The sequence below is a fragment of the Amphiprion ocellaris genome, chromosome 7 (assembly GCF_022539595.1).
Source record: "Amphiprion ocellaris isolate individual 3 ecotype Okinawa chromosome 7, ASM2253959v1, whole genome shotgun sequence".
Lineage (NCBI taxonomy): Eukaryota > Metazoa > Chordata > Actinopteri > Pomacentridae > Amphiprion > Amphiprion ocellaris.
This window is the reverse complement of record NC_072772.1, coordinates 29840183-29855905: the sequence shown is the minus strand read 5'-3', so window position 1 is coordinate 29855905 and position 15723 is coordinate 29840183. Positions and strand designations below refer to the sequence as shown.

Below are 15723 nucleotides of genomic sequence, written 5' to 3'. Positions count from 1 at the left end.
CTAATTGTGAGGTGTTCTGTATAATCCAGTTACTAAATACTTCCATGAGTGACATGTTGCCTGTGCTACAATATAAATAGAGTGTTGGTACTTTCCCCTTCTTTGCTCTTATGCTTTTCTCTGAGAATAGACGTGGCGAAACAAGTTTCAGAAAAAAATCAGGAGTGCCCACAGCCTCCTTTTAACTCACACCCAGTGAAAAACACCAGCTGATCCAAATATTAAATTCCTGTTTTGACTGCATCGCACTAAAGTCTTTCCTGTTGCAGCACAATAAACACAACTTTAATATCTGCATTGTGGTCACATCTGTTGTTGCCTTCACTGTGCAGCATATTTGTTTGTGGCTATGGGAGCAGTGACAAGGACAGAGCAGCTGTTTTTCGGTTACAGTTTTGGCCACTCGGGGTGGGGGGAAAAAACTGTGAATTGATAGAAAAATGGTGTGTTCCGCCTAGCTAGGTTTGTAGCATAAAAACAACGTTAAGAATTAGATAAACGCCGGGAGAAAAATGTAATAGTAGTGAGAAGCCAGGCCTCGGGTGTATCATGAATTGTACATTTGCTTTTTGCAATCAGGGTTTAACAGAAACGAAAATGTATTAGAGCCTTAGACATTAACGCGGATGTTTAGCTGTAGCACCTGCAGAAATGATTTTAAATGGCAGACCTGCACATGGTGGAACAGCTGGACATCCAATAAATGCATGTGACTTAGCCTTATCGTTGCCAATTTAAATGACCCCATTTCAGCTTTATTTAACATTATTCCTACCACTAAACCCAACAGCTACAGACTCGTTATGTTTAACACTATTACGCTAAAGCCTGCGTTTAGTAATAATGCTTCTTATTTGCTAGCTTCGTCAACCAGGTTAGCTACCTTGCACCCGAGACAATTGTTTACTCTGGCTACAGGTGTGTGTTCGCAGGGTTGCCTCACAGATGTTTGCTATCCAACTGCAAAGTTGCAGTCGACGTATGCATAGGGTTACAGGTAATTTCGAGTCAATTTGCAGTTAACACACGGTCGGACAACACAAGTGAGTTATTACCAACAGCTCAGCTAACGTTACTCACTCAGTCAGTTGGCACAGCAGCAGCAGTCCGGACCGACACGCCGATGCACCGTGATGATTCCTCCGCAGGTCTTCCCGGAAAAAAATGCCTAATGTCAGCAAGCTCCGACGATCGTCTACTTTCTGTAACACCTGAGAATGATAACTCGCTAGCTTCCCAGATAAACACAAGACGAGGCAAAATGTGACATACTAGCGTTAGCTACCTAATGCTACCTAGCCAATAGTTAGCAAGATGATGTGCTTTTCTCGTAATAGGAGCCCAGATGGCTTGTATTAACTACACCTCAAGCAGATCGAAGTAACTAGCGAGCAACAGCGGCGACTCTAAGTATCGATAATGTGAGCCTAACTGCGAGTTTTATCGAGAGAACTTTCCATCCAACCTTGTTCCTCGCATAAAAGGCAGGAATTTCGCCATCGCTTACAGGGCTTAGTGCGCATGCGTATTAGAGCAACACACACACACACACACACACACACACACACACACACACACACACACACACACGTCGGATCCCAAATTCCAAGATAGCGAAGAGACACGTTTTTCAAAAATGAAACGTGGTTATTTTGCTTGTGTCGTGGATGCAGTGACAGTACAGTGCTGTTGTAATGAACTTATTTTACCCGCCTACGTTTTTCACGACTTAATGAAAACCTTATGGCTGACGTGTCTGCGGCCGGTTCGTCCACCGAGTCACTTGCAGAGAAATATGTGGCGTACCGAGAGAAGCACTTTTGGTTCGCTCGTAACGGAGTTTACCAGACTCAGGGTTGCTCTCCTCCGTCACAGATGTCATCAGATAACTCTGAACCGTGAACAGCTTTTTTTTTACTGGAAATTTCCAGTCCACATTAATAGAATCATGTTGCCTGAAAAGGGTAGTGTACTGAAAATGTCCCTAAAAATAAACTGGAGATTAATTTCAGTTTTTCTATCTATCAAATATATTTCTACAGCTAAGTGGCATTTAGAGAGTTTAAGCATTTAGTAAATGCTTAAACTCTCTTATAGCATAAAATATTGACTACTGACTTACACTATAAATAAGCACAATATCTATCTATCTGTCTGTCTGTATGTCTGACATTTGATTAATGGGTATAAAAACCTGGGATGATTAATTTTTATGTATTTATTTCAAATTGTCTGTAGTTTTGCTCTTAGGTTTTGCAGTTCATCACCCAAACACAGACAGTACTACATTACAGACAGTTCATTACCAGCGTACCTAATCATAAACAAATTCAGCATAACATGTCTTTGTTGTGTGATTCCCTTTGTAACTCTTTATATGCTGCATTACCACTCTTACTGTCAAACGACAGCAATTAGTCCACTGGCCATGAGTCAAAACTGTTAATGTGAGCACAGTTATTTAGATGGCTAAGATAATAAAATTACTAGCTTGAAAAGTCTAAATTTTAAAAGAGCCAGTACCCGAGAACCAATGTCCACACACACACACACGCACACACACACACGCACACACACACACACACGCACACACACACACACACCTACTAAGTTTAATTTATTGAGCTGCTTATTCATGAAATGTTGCACATGGTAACATAATCTTATTTAAATTACTGGCCCACCGTTTATTTTCTAAGTCATGAAAAATATCCTTCTACACACAAAATATTTTATCTTCACATAGAATATTTCCATGTCAAATGAGTGTAAAGCTTTGCACAAAAACATGTGCAAAGTCTTCTGCACTCAAATGCACCATGACTGGGTTATCCATGGCTCCACCTGCTGGATTTTATGAAGAAGTACTGTGTTGTTTCTGCAACAGAAGGCAATGAAATTTGGATTCCAAAGGGGTCCTCCGCTACAAAATCTGATCAAATAAAGGTGAACAAAGCTGCATTTCCACATTATCCATTGAGACCGACTGATATCAGTTGCTTAATGCACGTCTTAGTCTCCCTCATCACATTTGCTCCTGCTGATTTTGCTGCAATTTATAGTGGGAAAGTGCAGAGGAAAAGAAAGAGTGAAGAAAAAAGTATTGTGGGTCAGAGAACCTGCCAAGAACATTCAACCTCAAGAGTTTTGTGTAAGCTGTCATTATACAGAAGTGTAATGCATTATCAAACAATGAGAAATAAAACAAGAATGCAGTGTTCCTTTAGTAAACAAGTGAAAATGAATAAAGGGTCACCAAAGGGATTTCCAGTAGAGGAATTAGATTGCTGTTATATATTTACCAAAGAAATTTCAATATTAATGTATTATAAAGACCCTAGAGTATTATTTACTATGTAAATTTATCTGAGTAAGTTTAATATTATGGTTAAGACCCTACAATAGTATGTACAATTCTAATTTACACCTGACTAAATTAAATATGATGGTTAAATCCCTACATTATTATTATTATTATTATTATTATTATTATTATTATTATTATTATTATTATTATTATTATTATTATTATTATTATTATTATTATTATTATTATTATGCACAGAAGTTATTCAGTGCTTTTCGGGAAATTGAAAGTATAATATACAACAGACTAAATTCAGTGAATTAAATGAAATAGTACAGACAAGTTGAATAAAGTGTACACATATTTTATGGAATGATTAAAACCGATTAACTAAACAGTGTATAAAGAACAAAGATAAGAAAATAAAAATATATAAAAGATATTGCACAGTACAATGAAACAAAAAAAGTGCAGACAAAGTAATTGAAGTAAAAGTACATTATAATACTAATTACCTCAACTAAGTTAGATTTTAAGATTAGGAACCTATAATATTATACAGTCAGAGAAATTTCCTGACTTATTTAATTAAGATTAAGACCTTGCAAGATATTATATGGAAAAAACAACATGTAATTTAATTCAATCTCAGAAATTAGGTGTCATTAAAGTAAAGAAAACGTGAAAGCAATCGCATGCATGTCATACAACCAAAGAAAAAAGAACACATGCAAATATTATTTATTAAACTTTTTGGTCTAAATATAATTGTCTAATGTTATTTGTCCAAATGAAATACATTGTAGTGTCGTCTAAGATGGAAGTGTATTATTGAGTGCAAAAAAAACTATTTTAGTGGTGGAAATAACCAATAAATTACTGAACTGTTTGATAGAATGTATAGATTTGTTGAATTTGGGGAGAAAAAAGTTAATATGGTGAATTTCACAATTTAAATGTTTAAAAAGTCTCTTGCAAATTGTTTTTTTCCCCATTTCATTTCATTAGTTTTTTTAGACGTGCCATAGTATCATAAAGGCAAAGTAAAAATAAATACACAATCCAAAAAAAACCCACACAAAAAATCAACCAAACCAAACCCCAAACCTAAAATAATGTCTGAAAACAAGTAGGATGAAATTTAACTTAACTCTTACCCTCGACAGATCTGTACATCTCACATTTTATTGTTTCCTGTTTCGATCATATTTCTACTTTTATACCTCTTTAGAAGCTCCAGAACACATTATTGTTATCTAATGAGTCGCTGTAAAACTATTTTTTTTTTCCAGTAACAGACTTCAGAAGTACGTAGCTCCGACGGGCAGTGAACGCACCGCCCCTTTACAGGAAGTAAAGAAGTGTATTTTTTTCAGGCGTTGATTGCGATCAAAGCTAGCTTCATCAAGGTACAACCGCAGCTGCTGATGTGAAACTACAACTTTACCAGACCTCCGGACATGATTTCATCATCAAGGTTATTCGCCAAATATGTTATTTGGCAATTTTTAAGTGTCACTGTTGGTTAGAAAAACGGCGTCGCGGACGAAACACTAGCTAGAAACAACAGCAAGGTAACGTCAACAGTTGGACCCGTCAGCGGCTCCCAGCAACGGCAGCACTCTTTACGCTAATTAGCTTAATAGTTTTTGTTGGATAAGAGTCTTTGAGATGATAGTTTTCGTTAATGGTAAATGACACGTTAGCAACTTTGGCCTTGCTAGCTTAAAAACTAAGCCTGCAAGTTCTACTACGCAGCGTGTGTAGTTTGTGTGCGTTGTGTTTGCTGATTTGAAGTGTTGAACGTCTCATGAAGGTGGTGTGTTTGGGGCGTTCATGCTAAGTGCAAGTTACTGCTCAATGAGCGGCAACTGCTTTACTGTTTGTTCAGGCATGACAATAAAGCAGATCGTTTTAAGGGCCTTATGAATATTCAGTGTTATTTCATAAGATAAAGAGTTGATTTTTGAACGCCTGGTGCTTGTGATTGAGCTGAAAATCGCTGGTTGTAACAGTAGTATCAAAAAAATTCAAAACTTCCCTTTTTATTTGCCTGTAACCCACACACAAGGGGGGAAACGATGCACAAGGGGTATACTAGGTTTTATCAGCATATATTAATATTGAAATAGCATAATCAAGCAAATGTTTGATCTATATTTAATGCACAGACCGCACATTTAATACACATTTATGTGGCCTTGTACCCTGAGAGAAAACCTTGACATGTGGTTCACCCCTAGAAATATTGTACAGACTATATTTCTGGTAAATGTAGAGATGACATGACCTGGACTTTTCTCACTCTGTCAGTAAACACACAATGTGTTTACCACAGCCAGTGTATATACATGTTTTAATCCATCTACAAAGTTGGGCTCGGTGCCCAGATACTGTCTGCTGCTGAGCACTTTGAAAAGTAGTAAGCCTCCTGGATAATTTATCAACTCGGTTTTTACTTTCTGTTGCTTTTTTGTTGCTAAAGATGAGCCAGTACTCAGTTTCCATTACGTTTCATTTTTATGGCATGTTCATTCAGCTGTTTAGACACTTAAAACCTAATAATGATTTGATTGCAGTTTATTAACCAGAGCAGAACATGACGACACACTCCAGCTTGACTGTGACTCAGCATTTTGCTTTACAATCTGAATGCATAATCTGGCTTTTAGAGTTCAAATCCTTTGTATTCCCATCTGTTTAACTGTGTGTTTTCCTCTCTTCACAGCTGAATAGTATGCTGGACGTGGGGAAGTGGCCAGTGTTTGCGCTCCTTCCTCCTGAGGAACTACGGCTTATCCGGCAGGCTTGTGTCTTTGGCAGTGCTGCAAATGAAGCCCTCTATGTCACAGTTAATGATGAGGTAACACGAGGTCGCTTTAATCCCTTTGTTTATGTCGAGGTTTGTTGCAAGACTTGACGGTCTTAATGTACTTTCATAATATTGATCTGATTGGTTTTTTTTGTTGTTGTTGAGAAATGGATAGTGAAATTGTTCAGGCCTCTCATGCTCTTGTTGATGCAGAGAGCAGTTCCAGGCGAAGGGATAAGCAGATAGAATGAGGCTATCTTTAGCCATATAGGCCTAATACCTGAGCAAGCTCCATTTTTATCCTGTGCAAATGTACCGTACGTGCCTCATCTTTCCACCCTTGCTTATTTGTTTGTCCCCCTGGCACAAACAGCTGATGTTTCAGAGCAGCCACTTGTGAAGTTAGGAATGTGTTTTTTAGTGGATTTCACTTTTAAAGTTGCAGACTACATTGCATTCAATCTGGCCTGCTGTGCGCACAGTTATTACTTTCATTGATTTTTATTTATTACAGAAAACATTCTTGGATGTCAGTATTTCTAAAAAGATAATTTCAGGAACAGTTACAACTTGGTTGCAAGGGTAGTTTTGTTTGGTCATGTTAGTCTTGAAATAATTTATCCATTATTTAATGAGTCACCTGGTTTAAAAAAGTAATTGTGAAAACCTATCTGGCATTCAGAATTTGCAATTTGTATTGTGTATGGGAAATTTATCAGACACTTCTGAGTTTACAGACAATTGATTAAAAAATCAGTAATAAGTAGTAATTGACTGTTGTTGTAGTAGTACTCAGTGTACATTTCTATTCTAATATTTTACCTAGTGCTGCCTATGTGAAATATTATAATTGCTTATTGTACTTCCATTATATTAAACTATTTATATTTGGCAACTTCCAGTATGTGATCTTGCCAAACATCTCCCAAAATATTATGAAAGGTATCAGTATGATCTGTAAATTCACGTATTGTTTATTAACATCGGTAGCACTTTAGCTGTGATGGTTTGGTTTTTGCAGGTCTTTGCTTTAGGCACCAATTGCAGTGGCTGTTTAGGGCTCGGAGACCTTCAAAGCACTATTGAGCCGCGCAGGATTGATGTGTTGTGTGGAAAGAAGATTGTGTCCCTAAGCTACGGAACAGGACCGCATGTGGTTATCGCTACTGCAGGTAATCTAGTTCAGCAAACTTTTTGTTTGTCTCCAAGGTGAAATTTCCACAGGAGGCAGAGGAATGAGATCGCAGGCAAACAAGGCCACACATGAAAATCTAGTTTTATGATGGTGCTGTGTCATTGCTGCCCATATTGTGTCAAAAAATACTTTATGTTCAAATACCATAAAACAGTACAGTTAGAAGTGTTATGTGTTTAAATACTTACTGTAACTCCCAAATAGATGAGAAAGTGTTGCTCTCCACAGTCAGATTTCCTATGTAGTCCTTTTTTACTTTTAATGATTCCTTGTGGCAGTCAGTATATTAACAGATCTTGGAGCAGAATTCAGAAATGATTTTTGTTTTGGTGCATAACAGATTCGGCCTTTCATCCAGATGTCTTTACACTGTGTAAAACTGTTATTTTGGTGATAGGTAGCGATGCTAATTTTGAACTGACTCCACGTCAAATCTGATGATGACCTGTTATTCATTCATTCTTACTTTCCATGTGGAGGGATTTGTTTTCCAATTCCAGTAACTCATAATAAAAAAAAACAGCTAGCTACTGCCATACTGGTGTGATCTGTGCTATCCTGCTGCCTCTTTGTCTGCTCAGTTCATTTGAGTCTATTTTTGTGCTGCTTTTTCTCCACATGCAGTTCAGTTTAGTGTTCCTTTCTCTATCTCTGTTTCCCATCTCTGTTGTTTTCCAGCTATATTTAAGCTCCATAAATGCCGTGCAAACAAAATTTGTGACACCTGATAGGAGTTGTGTTGAGACCCTGCTGTAAACCTTGTGAACTCGACAGCTTCTTATCTTTCTATAAAATATTAACCACTGTGACAACATGAATAAACGTTTACCTGCTACTGTCTAGATGGAGAAGTGTTCGCCTGGGGCCACAATGGTTACAGCCAACTGGGAAATGGGACCACCAACCACGGACTGACCCCTGCTCTGGTGTCCACCAACCTCCTCAGCAAGAGAGTGACAGAAGTGGCCTGTGGCTCCCACCACACTATTGCCCTTACAACCGACGGGGAGGTGATTCATCCTCTCTTGTGTCCTTGCTTTAGTTTGTTTCTGCTTAGTATTTCTTAGGGCGGTGAGCATTTATCTTTTGTGTTCAGGTGTATGCGTGGGGTTACAACAACTCAGGCCAAGTAGGTTCAGGATCTACTGCCAACCAACCGACACCACGACGGGTCAGCAGCTGCCTGCAGAACAAAGTGGTTGTTAACATCGCCTGCGGTCAGCTCTGCTCCATGGCTGTACTGGACAACGGCGAGGTAATGGACCATATCAGTCTGCAGATGTTTAAAGGCGGCTACAAGGGGGACTGTTTGAGAAAAGAAGTGTTTTGTCCGACCACGTTTGAAATCAGAGGCACTTGACCGTGGCTGTATTTCATACTGGATTACAAAAATGGCTGTCCTAAAGCTTGGGGAGGGATATACAATATAGATTCATGCATTTTCAGTCTCTTAATGTTGCATTTATAATGTTTCTCTTGGTTGTAAACATAAAGACTTCCACAATTAGCTGTGAAACACATGGAAAAAGGAGAGATGCTCAAACGTAGTGTACCGTTTCTCCTGCACACACTTCATCAGCCATGACTTGAAAGGGCGTGAATATTGGATTCACAGCTTCAGAAAGTAAAACTTTTTGGATGCAGTACCTAGTTTGTGCATTTTCTGAATTCGTCCTTTGTAGATATATGGTTGGGGCTACAATTGCAATGGACAGCTAGGTTTGGGCAACAATGGAAATCAGCAGACACCGTGCAGGATCGCTGCCCTCCAAGGTGTCAACATCATCCAGGTAAGAGATAAATTTCATAAAATACCGTTCTTCATTGTTTATCTCTGCTGACATTCACCCTAAATACGCTCTTCTTTTCGAATAAAGGTTGCTTGTGGATATGCGCATACACTGGCTCTGACGGACGAGGGGTTTGTTTACGCTTGGGGAGCCAACTCGTATGGGCAGTTGGGAACAGGCAATAAGAGTAACCAGGCTCTCCCCACCCTAATAAACACAGACAAGGAGAGGTTAGTACTCCATCACTGCCTCGTTCGAAATGAGCAGCAACACTTCATGTCACTGCAACAAGTCACTGAGGGCTGTGATAAGATCCTGAGAGATAAATCATTTCAGCAGCTTAATGCCTCGAGCATTTTATATGTTTTAATATCACAGAGTAATAAAGATCGATTGTTGACTCGAAAGAGGAATTGCTGGAGGAGTAGCGTTCACTGTGGAATATGCTTCATTTTGTCAATAATGGAATTCCTTTTTATCTCTTCACTAGCTTTAATAGACATATTTCAACACACGGTATATGAGAAGGATATGAGCTAGTACTTCTTTCAGGTTTGAGTTTTGTTTTTCTCTCTAGAATGGTGGAGGTTGCTGCATGCCACACCAGCCACACGTCAGCTGCCAAGACGCAGAGCGGGCAGGTTCTGATGTGGGGTCAGTGTCGAGGTCAGGCCGTGGCGAGCCCCCATCTCACCCATTTCAGCAGCACGGACGACGTGTTCGCCTGCTTCGCCACACCAGCAGTCACGTGGCACCTCCTCTCCGTAGGTAAGAAGGTTTCTAACAGTCGAGAACGTCTCACAAGTCGACTGTCCTCAATAATTAGGAAATTTGTTGTCAAGTATTTCACGTTTCTGTCAATGGAACATTTACTATGTGACCAGTTTATTATGCAGTGGGCACATATCTGAATGTCATAGGTGCAAATTCCTGGAAGTGGTCTCAGAAACAAACAGGAAATTCTGTTTCCTCTCAATGTCAAACAAGTGTTTATGTGAACTCGGCTCCAACTGAGGAGCATTAACATGTCACTGTGAGAGTTTCATTTTTTTGTTTACATTCCATTTTAGAACTAATGACATGTTTAATAAAATTCTGCGAAATTAACAAACCACTGAACTCATCAGTGCTCTCATGAGTTCAGTCTTTCATTGTGTTCAAAAACAAACAGTGGCACCAATTAAAATTATGATTCCCTAGAATTTCCTTTTTAGGTCTCCAAGAGAGAGTCATAACTGGATGGTTGAAAGCTTTGCCGTTTAATGAATATTCTGTGATTTTTCATGAAAGAATACATATTTATACACTGTGCATATTGTAGATGTGCTGTATCTTTACAGTGAAATGCGGCAGTTGCTACAGGACTGTACAATAGACATGATACGTGACAAGATAGTCTAATTTCGAAACCACTTTATTCATTATTTCTTGATTTTCATTTTTCTTGCCAGATGGTGATGACTACCTGACAGTTGCTCAGTCTTTAAAAAAAGAGTTTGACAGTCCAGAGATTTCAGACCTGAAATTCTTGGTTGATGGGAAGTGCATCCATGTTCACAAAGCCCTGCTGAAAATCAGGTACGAAAACAAGAACCTTCAAAGTCTAAAATAAAAATGTGATGTTGAGCACTTGGTCATTATAATTATTCTTCCAATAGGAAAAATGTAAATAATGTGACAGTTATTTCCCACCTTTAGTTTTTGCAATGGGAGAGAAAACAGTTGTAATATGTACTGGCAGTAGATACATCATCAATAGAATAAGAAATGGTCAGTAGAATGTTTGATACAGTTTCACTTACATGCATTAGGTGCAAACACCGGCCTTGGTCTGGTTAAACCTGGTCCAGGCCAGTCCCTTAGAATCTTAACTTCAGTGCTGTGCAGCAGCTTCACCCTGCGCTCCAGATTTTACTTGCTTTCTTAATTTAATGTGTGCAAAGGAGTGAGGATTCCTTTATACTTATTTATTTTTAGTTATGAGGGGGATATCTGTGTATATTTTTTTATTGTAGTATTACCATTTAAATTACTACCTGTGTCCCTTGATTAAAAAAAAAGGCTAAAGTGGTTAAATCCAAATTAAATCTTTCTTCTCATGGTCTTTATTAGCAAGATTTATAAAAAAATTATCAATGATATCGACTGAAATGATACATATTCACCTATTTCACCCAGCCCTAATTAACGTTTAGTTTTTTAAGGCTGTATAGATGCCTTGACAAATGTGTTCTTACATGAACACAACATTTTGTTTAAAAGATAGCTTCAGGCTTGTTGCTTCCTCCTTTAATGACACTGAATTAAGAATTGCACATAGTGGTTTTTGTTGAACTGAAACACTGTCTCCAAGTCTTCCTCCCTGATGTCTGGCCGCTGCACTCTTTGCACTCCGTTGTTAAGAGAATATTTTCCTTTCTTCCTCAAAGAGCAGCCTGCTTCTCCATCCTGACTTTCATTCTGATCACATGGGTTTATTTTTCACATTCAGAGGTTGTGCTTGATCGCATGTAATGAAAACCCTCGGTTTACCACCCTGGGACTTTCAAGGAAGACAGACACTCTTTGATATTTTGCAGAACTATCTGATTGTTAATTATAGAAACCTATACAATCAATCAATACAACTAAATATTTTTTTATTTGTGCAGCCATCATGACAACAAACACACCAAAGCATTTTTCTGTGGTAATGAATTTAACATATGTACTGAGTGCTGTTTTTCCTGCATTTAAACTTCATCTGCTAGACACAGTTTCCCTGTCTTTCCTGTCAAAGTCATGGGGAAGCAAAGACGGGCCTATTGTTTCCCGTGCTTCTTTTTATAACCACACTTGAACACAAAGTATCTGCATTCCAGTCTCTTGCTCTTTTGCACTGTCAGTAGGAAGGAGCCAGACTGTCTGCATCGTCAGCCTTCACACACACGCTCACACGACCATGCAACAGTGCAAAGCACGGCTTTTGGCAAGATCACAAGGAAATGATATGTTTAAGATGCATTCGAGAATGAAGACTCAGTTATTTGTTCAACCACGTCCTGAGAAGAAATGATAGAGGCAGTGTTTTTACCCAGGCGAGATCTGCAATGAGGGAGGTTTAGGGAAAGGGGGGGTGGGGGATAAAAATGTTAATCAGTGTTCCTAATGCAGGAGTTCATAAGGAACAAATTGGAAAAATACTGTGGGCTGTAGTTGTTGGCAGAGTGACTCCACTTTGCCTCAGGAAGTGCATTGTAGCCTGAAAAGTGAATTTTGAGTTAAACTATGTGATGTGTAAAATGTTTTTTTTTTTTGTCACGCTTCAAAAGTAACAATTACACTGTTAATACTAGACCCATAGCTATTTCTGTAGACGTGTGCAGGTTTGTTAACCTAATGATATTTAATACGGTGGGTTACATCAACTAAACATACTTACAACACACTGCATGTAACACAGAAACCTCCTTGTTTCATGCAATTTTTAGCTTCTCAACCAATCATGTATGCTGCTGTTTGTACACAGTGTATCTATACTGCATGTTACACAGTTGATGTTTTAGCGTCTCATCCTGAAATTCCATTAGTTTTTTTTTTTTTTTTGCAAATTCAGTATTCATTGGATGGTAATGCAGTTTTCTTTAAGTGCCTACTGCACTGAGCTACTTGAAAATGATAAACTACTTTATTTATGACTACAAATGAATGAAAACCTTGATTTGTGTTGTTGAACAGTAAGATGTTTTTAATCACCCCAGCATGACTGACACATTCATTAATTTGTAGTGCATATACAAACACTTGAAAGAGTAATATGCTAGCCTTTCCATGCAACCAGCATACTCACCTTCTCTTCCTCCCTCTCCAGGTGTGAGCATTTCCGTGCACTGCTGAATGAAACAGACGAGGATGCCATAGAAATCCACCAGTTCTCGTACCTGGTGTACAGAGCCTTCTTGGAGTATCTCTACACAGACACTATTAACCTGCCACCAGAGGATGCTATTGGTAAGCTGAGTTTACAGCTGGAGAGCACCAGAAAACCTTAAAACAAGTCTGTAGCATTCTCATCTATGTGTTGCTCCTGTGTTTGCAGGGTTGCTAGACTTGGCAACGTTCTACCGAGAGACAAGATTGAAGAGGTTGTGCCAGGAAACGATCAAGAGGGGCATTTCTGAAGAGAATGCCATCACTCTGCTCTCTGCTGCTGTCAAGTATGAGGCCCGGGTAAGCTTATAGCCCCTGACACACAGTCAAACACCATGGTGGTGGGAGCCTGCACAGTAGCTAGACCGTTATACTCCTCAGCACTGACCAGATAGCCCTCTTCATTTTTAGGACCTGGAGGAGTTCTGCTTCAAGTTTTGTGTCAACCATCTAACAGCTGTCACGCAGACCCAGGCCTTTGCAGACATGGATCATGACCTGCTCAAGAACTTCATTAGTAAAGCCAGTCGGTACGGGGCCTTTAAAAACTGACTAGAGCGGCCCCTGTAGTGACGGGTTCAACACGATGAGGTTTAAGCTCACACAGGAGAGTACCCTAGACCAAAGTAAACACCCGGCTGCACAGCACTTCAGAGACTCGTCTCTGATGATGTAAAGACTGGCAGGGCAAACTGGTGAAGGTTTCACCTACTAAGTGATGCTTCTGCATTACCACTCTAAACCTTAGCCCAAGCACAGTGGTTGCGTGGGGTGTAGATGTTGGTTTACACCACTAGTCTGCAGACAGAGCAGAGGCTGAAGAGAAAGATGTGCCACAGTGGTTGTCTCTCTGTTGTTTTTGTGTTACTGACAATATGCGTGGCTGATTCTGTGTCGGATTCGTTTGATCGAGCCAGCCAACATCCAAACAGGTGCAGGGAATTCCCACACAGGTCAGACAGGATGCCTGAAAATGCTGAATGCATCACATAATCTCTTGCAGTAGAAAGGTTTGGTAGCCAGGTTTAGGTAGTTTCTGTCACACTGCTATTTATCATCCTGTAGTACTGTACATTATGTCTGATCAATATATACAGGAGGTGATCAGCTGCAACAAGTCAGCCATGAATCAGCCTGTCACATTGTGCTGCTTTTCTTTAAAGCCTTGATTCTCAAACTTTCTGGAGTGAGAAGTCATATTTACTGACACCTTTTTGTGAACAGTTATCTGATCAATGACAGTGTTTATCTCGCATAAGTTAATGTTTTGCCACTTTGTTTTATATTGTAGTTATTCATTAGTTATTCACACGCCATCCAGACTTGTGGTCACTGTTTGATATTTGTGTTGACTAACATTTGCACTGTTTTGCTGTAGACATTTGCTTTTGCCACCATGTCAGTGGACTGATAGGAAACAATACAGTCGGTTACACATTGATGAGAGATGAGAACGTACGACCGCATGTATACTTGTGATCAGTTTCACCCTCTTTGTGCAGCTGTAAACTATGTTTGAGTTACACAAACATGTTGATTCCTGTGTATCCTGTCAGCGACGTTACACTGTAGATGCAGCTGATTTTACAGTTGCGTTTCATTGTAATTTGGTATGTTTACAAAAGTTTGCTTGTTTTATTATTTGTTTTTTTTTTTTTTATTGTTAACATGTTGGCAGCAAACCTCTGGTTCTTTTAACGAGGGTTTCTTTATACATCCCCCCTGGTAGCACCTCGTGGTAATGGAATAGTTCAGGCTCAGTGTAATTGCCAAGTCTCATATAGGACCACAAGGTCTTTAAATGTAGTTACCAGATTATTCCATCTTGAGTTCCTTAATTAGTCTCACTAGAGTGTGACAACATGTTATTACTTTAACAAGCCAATTAGAAAATTTTTTGGAACATTTTGATAATTACTAAAATTGCCAGTGTGTTGTCATTTTGTATGAAAATGCTGTGAGCTGCTGACAGTGACTCTAATGGTTACATTTGACAATGTACTCTATATTAAAATGAATAACTACTGCACATGATTTGATGTATGTCTTCTTGCCAATCCCACTATCTGAGGTAACTGTTTTACCAATAGCAGCCATGAGGGGGCAGTATGATTATTTTTCATGCGTCTCTGCTGACAGCCTGCTGTTTTCACACCTGCTTCAAGCTGTCATGTGCTTGGACCTCAGTCATCACCCTCCTGCATATCAGAGTTACTTTAATTCGCTTTGAAAAGAAACATTTGCTATTTAGTGACACACTGAGTGAAATGCATGCACTGAAATTTGCAAAGTCACACAATGCATTACTCAATGGAAAAAAAATTGTAATATTGTTATTGTAAGATCACTTCCTCAGGAAATGGTACCGATGATTTGTACATGTGTATGATACAATCTGCTGTTGCTCATGTTTGCAGGCACATTTTCACACCAGCTCCAGCCAGAAGAAGCAAGAGCAAGCTTCTAATAAGTCACGTGTTTGCCTGAGTGTCTCCTGAAGTGTGTATTTAGTGTCGCATGATCCAATCAGGCCTCGTACAGATTTCCAATACCTGCCAGAAAGTTGCAGGATGGGGTCAGAACAGCAGGGATGCTTTACAAGATAAAGGAATCCGATTAAATTGGCATGTATTAAGCAAGTTAACACGAGCTGACAATGTGTTTTTCAGTTTAAAGTCAAATGTTAAAGGGTTCATGCTGTGTTGTGGGG

The 15723-nt window shown here is 39.1% G+C and overlaps 2 protein-coding genes across 6 annotated transcripts in view; one reads left to right on the top strand and one right to left on the bottom strand.

The window, feature by feature from the left end:
- Positions 1–1527, bottom strand: part of fndc3a (fibronectin type III domain containing 3A) — a 48151-nt gene extending 46624 nt beyond the window's left edge. For 2 of the 4 annotated variants that reach the window (XM_035944715.2, XM_035944714.2), the window contains exon 1: positions 1081–1527. The gene's annotated coding sequence lies outside the window, so the exon portion shown is untranslated. The remainder of the gene's footprint in view (positions 1–1080) is intronic. The other 2 variants (XM_055012248.1, XM_055012247.1) reach the window with 1 other exon arrangement.
- A 3117-nt stretch (positions 1528–4644) lies between these two features.
- rcbtb2 (regulator of chromosome condensation (RCC1) and BTB (POZ) domain containing protein 2) lies at positions 4645–15047 on the top strand. 2 transcript variants are annotated; one of them, XM_023262750.3, is made up of 12 exons: positions 4645–4784; positions 6036–6170; positions 7141–7291; positions 8158–8324; positions 8411–8569; positions 8997–9104; positions 9192–9334; positions 9682–9872; positions 10556–10682; positions 12955–13094; positions 13183–13313; positions 13425–15047. In XM_023262750.3, exons 2-12 carry the CDS (start codon positions 6045–6047, stop codon positions 13563–13565), a joined length of 1584 nt encoding a protein of 527 aa, XP_023118518.1. In that variant the 5' UTR covers positions 4645–4784; positions 6036–6044; the 3' UTR covers positions 13566–15047. The 2 variants fall into 2 exon arrangements, with proteins under 2 accessions (XP_023118518.1, XP_023118519.1); XM_023262751.3 differs by having other exon boundaries at positions 4680–4881.
- The last annotated feature ends 676 nt before the right edge of the window (positions 15048–15723 follow it).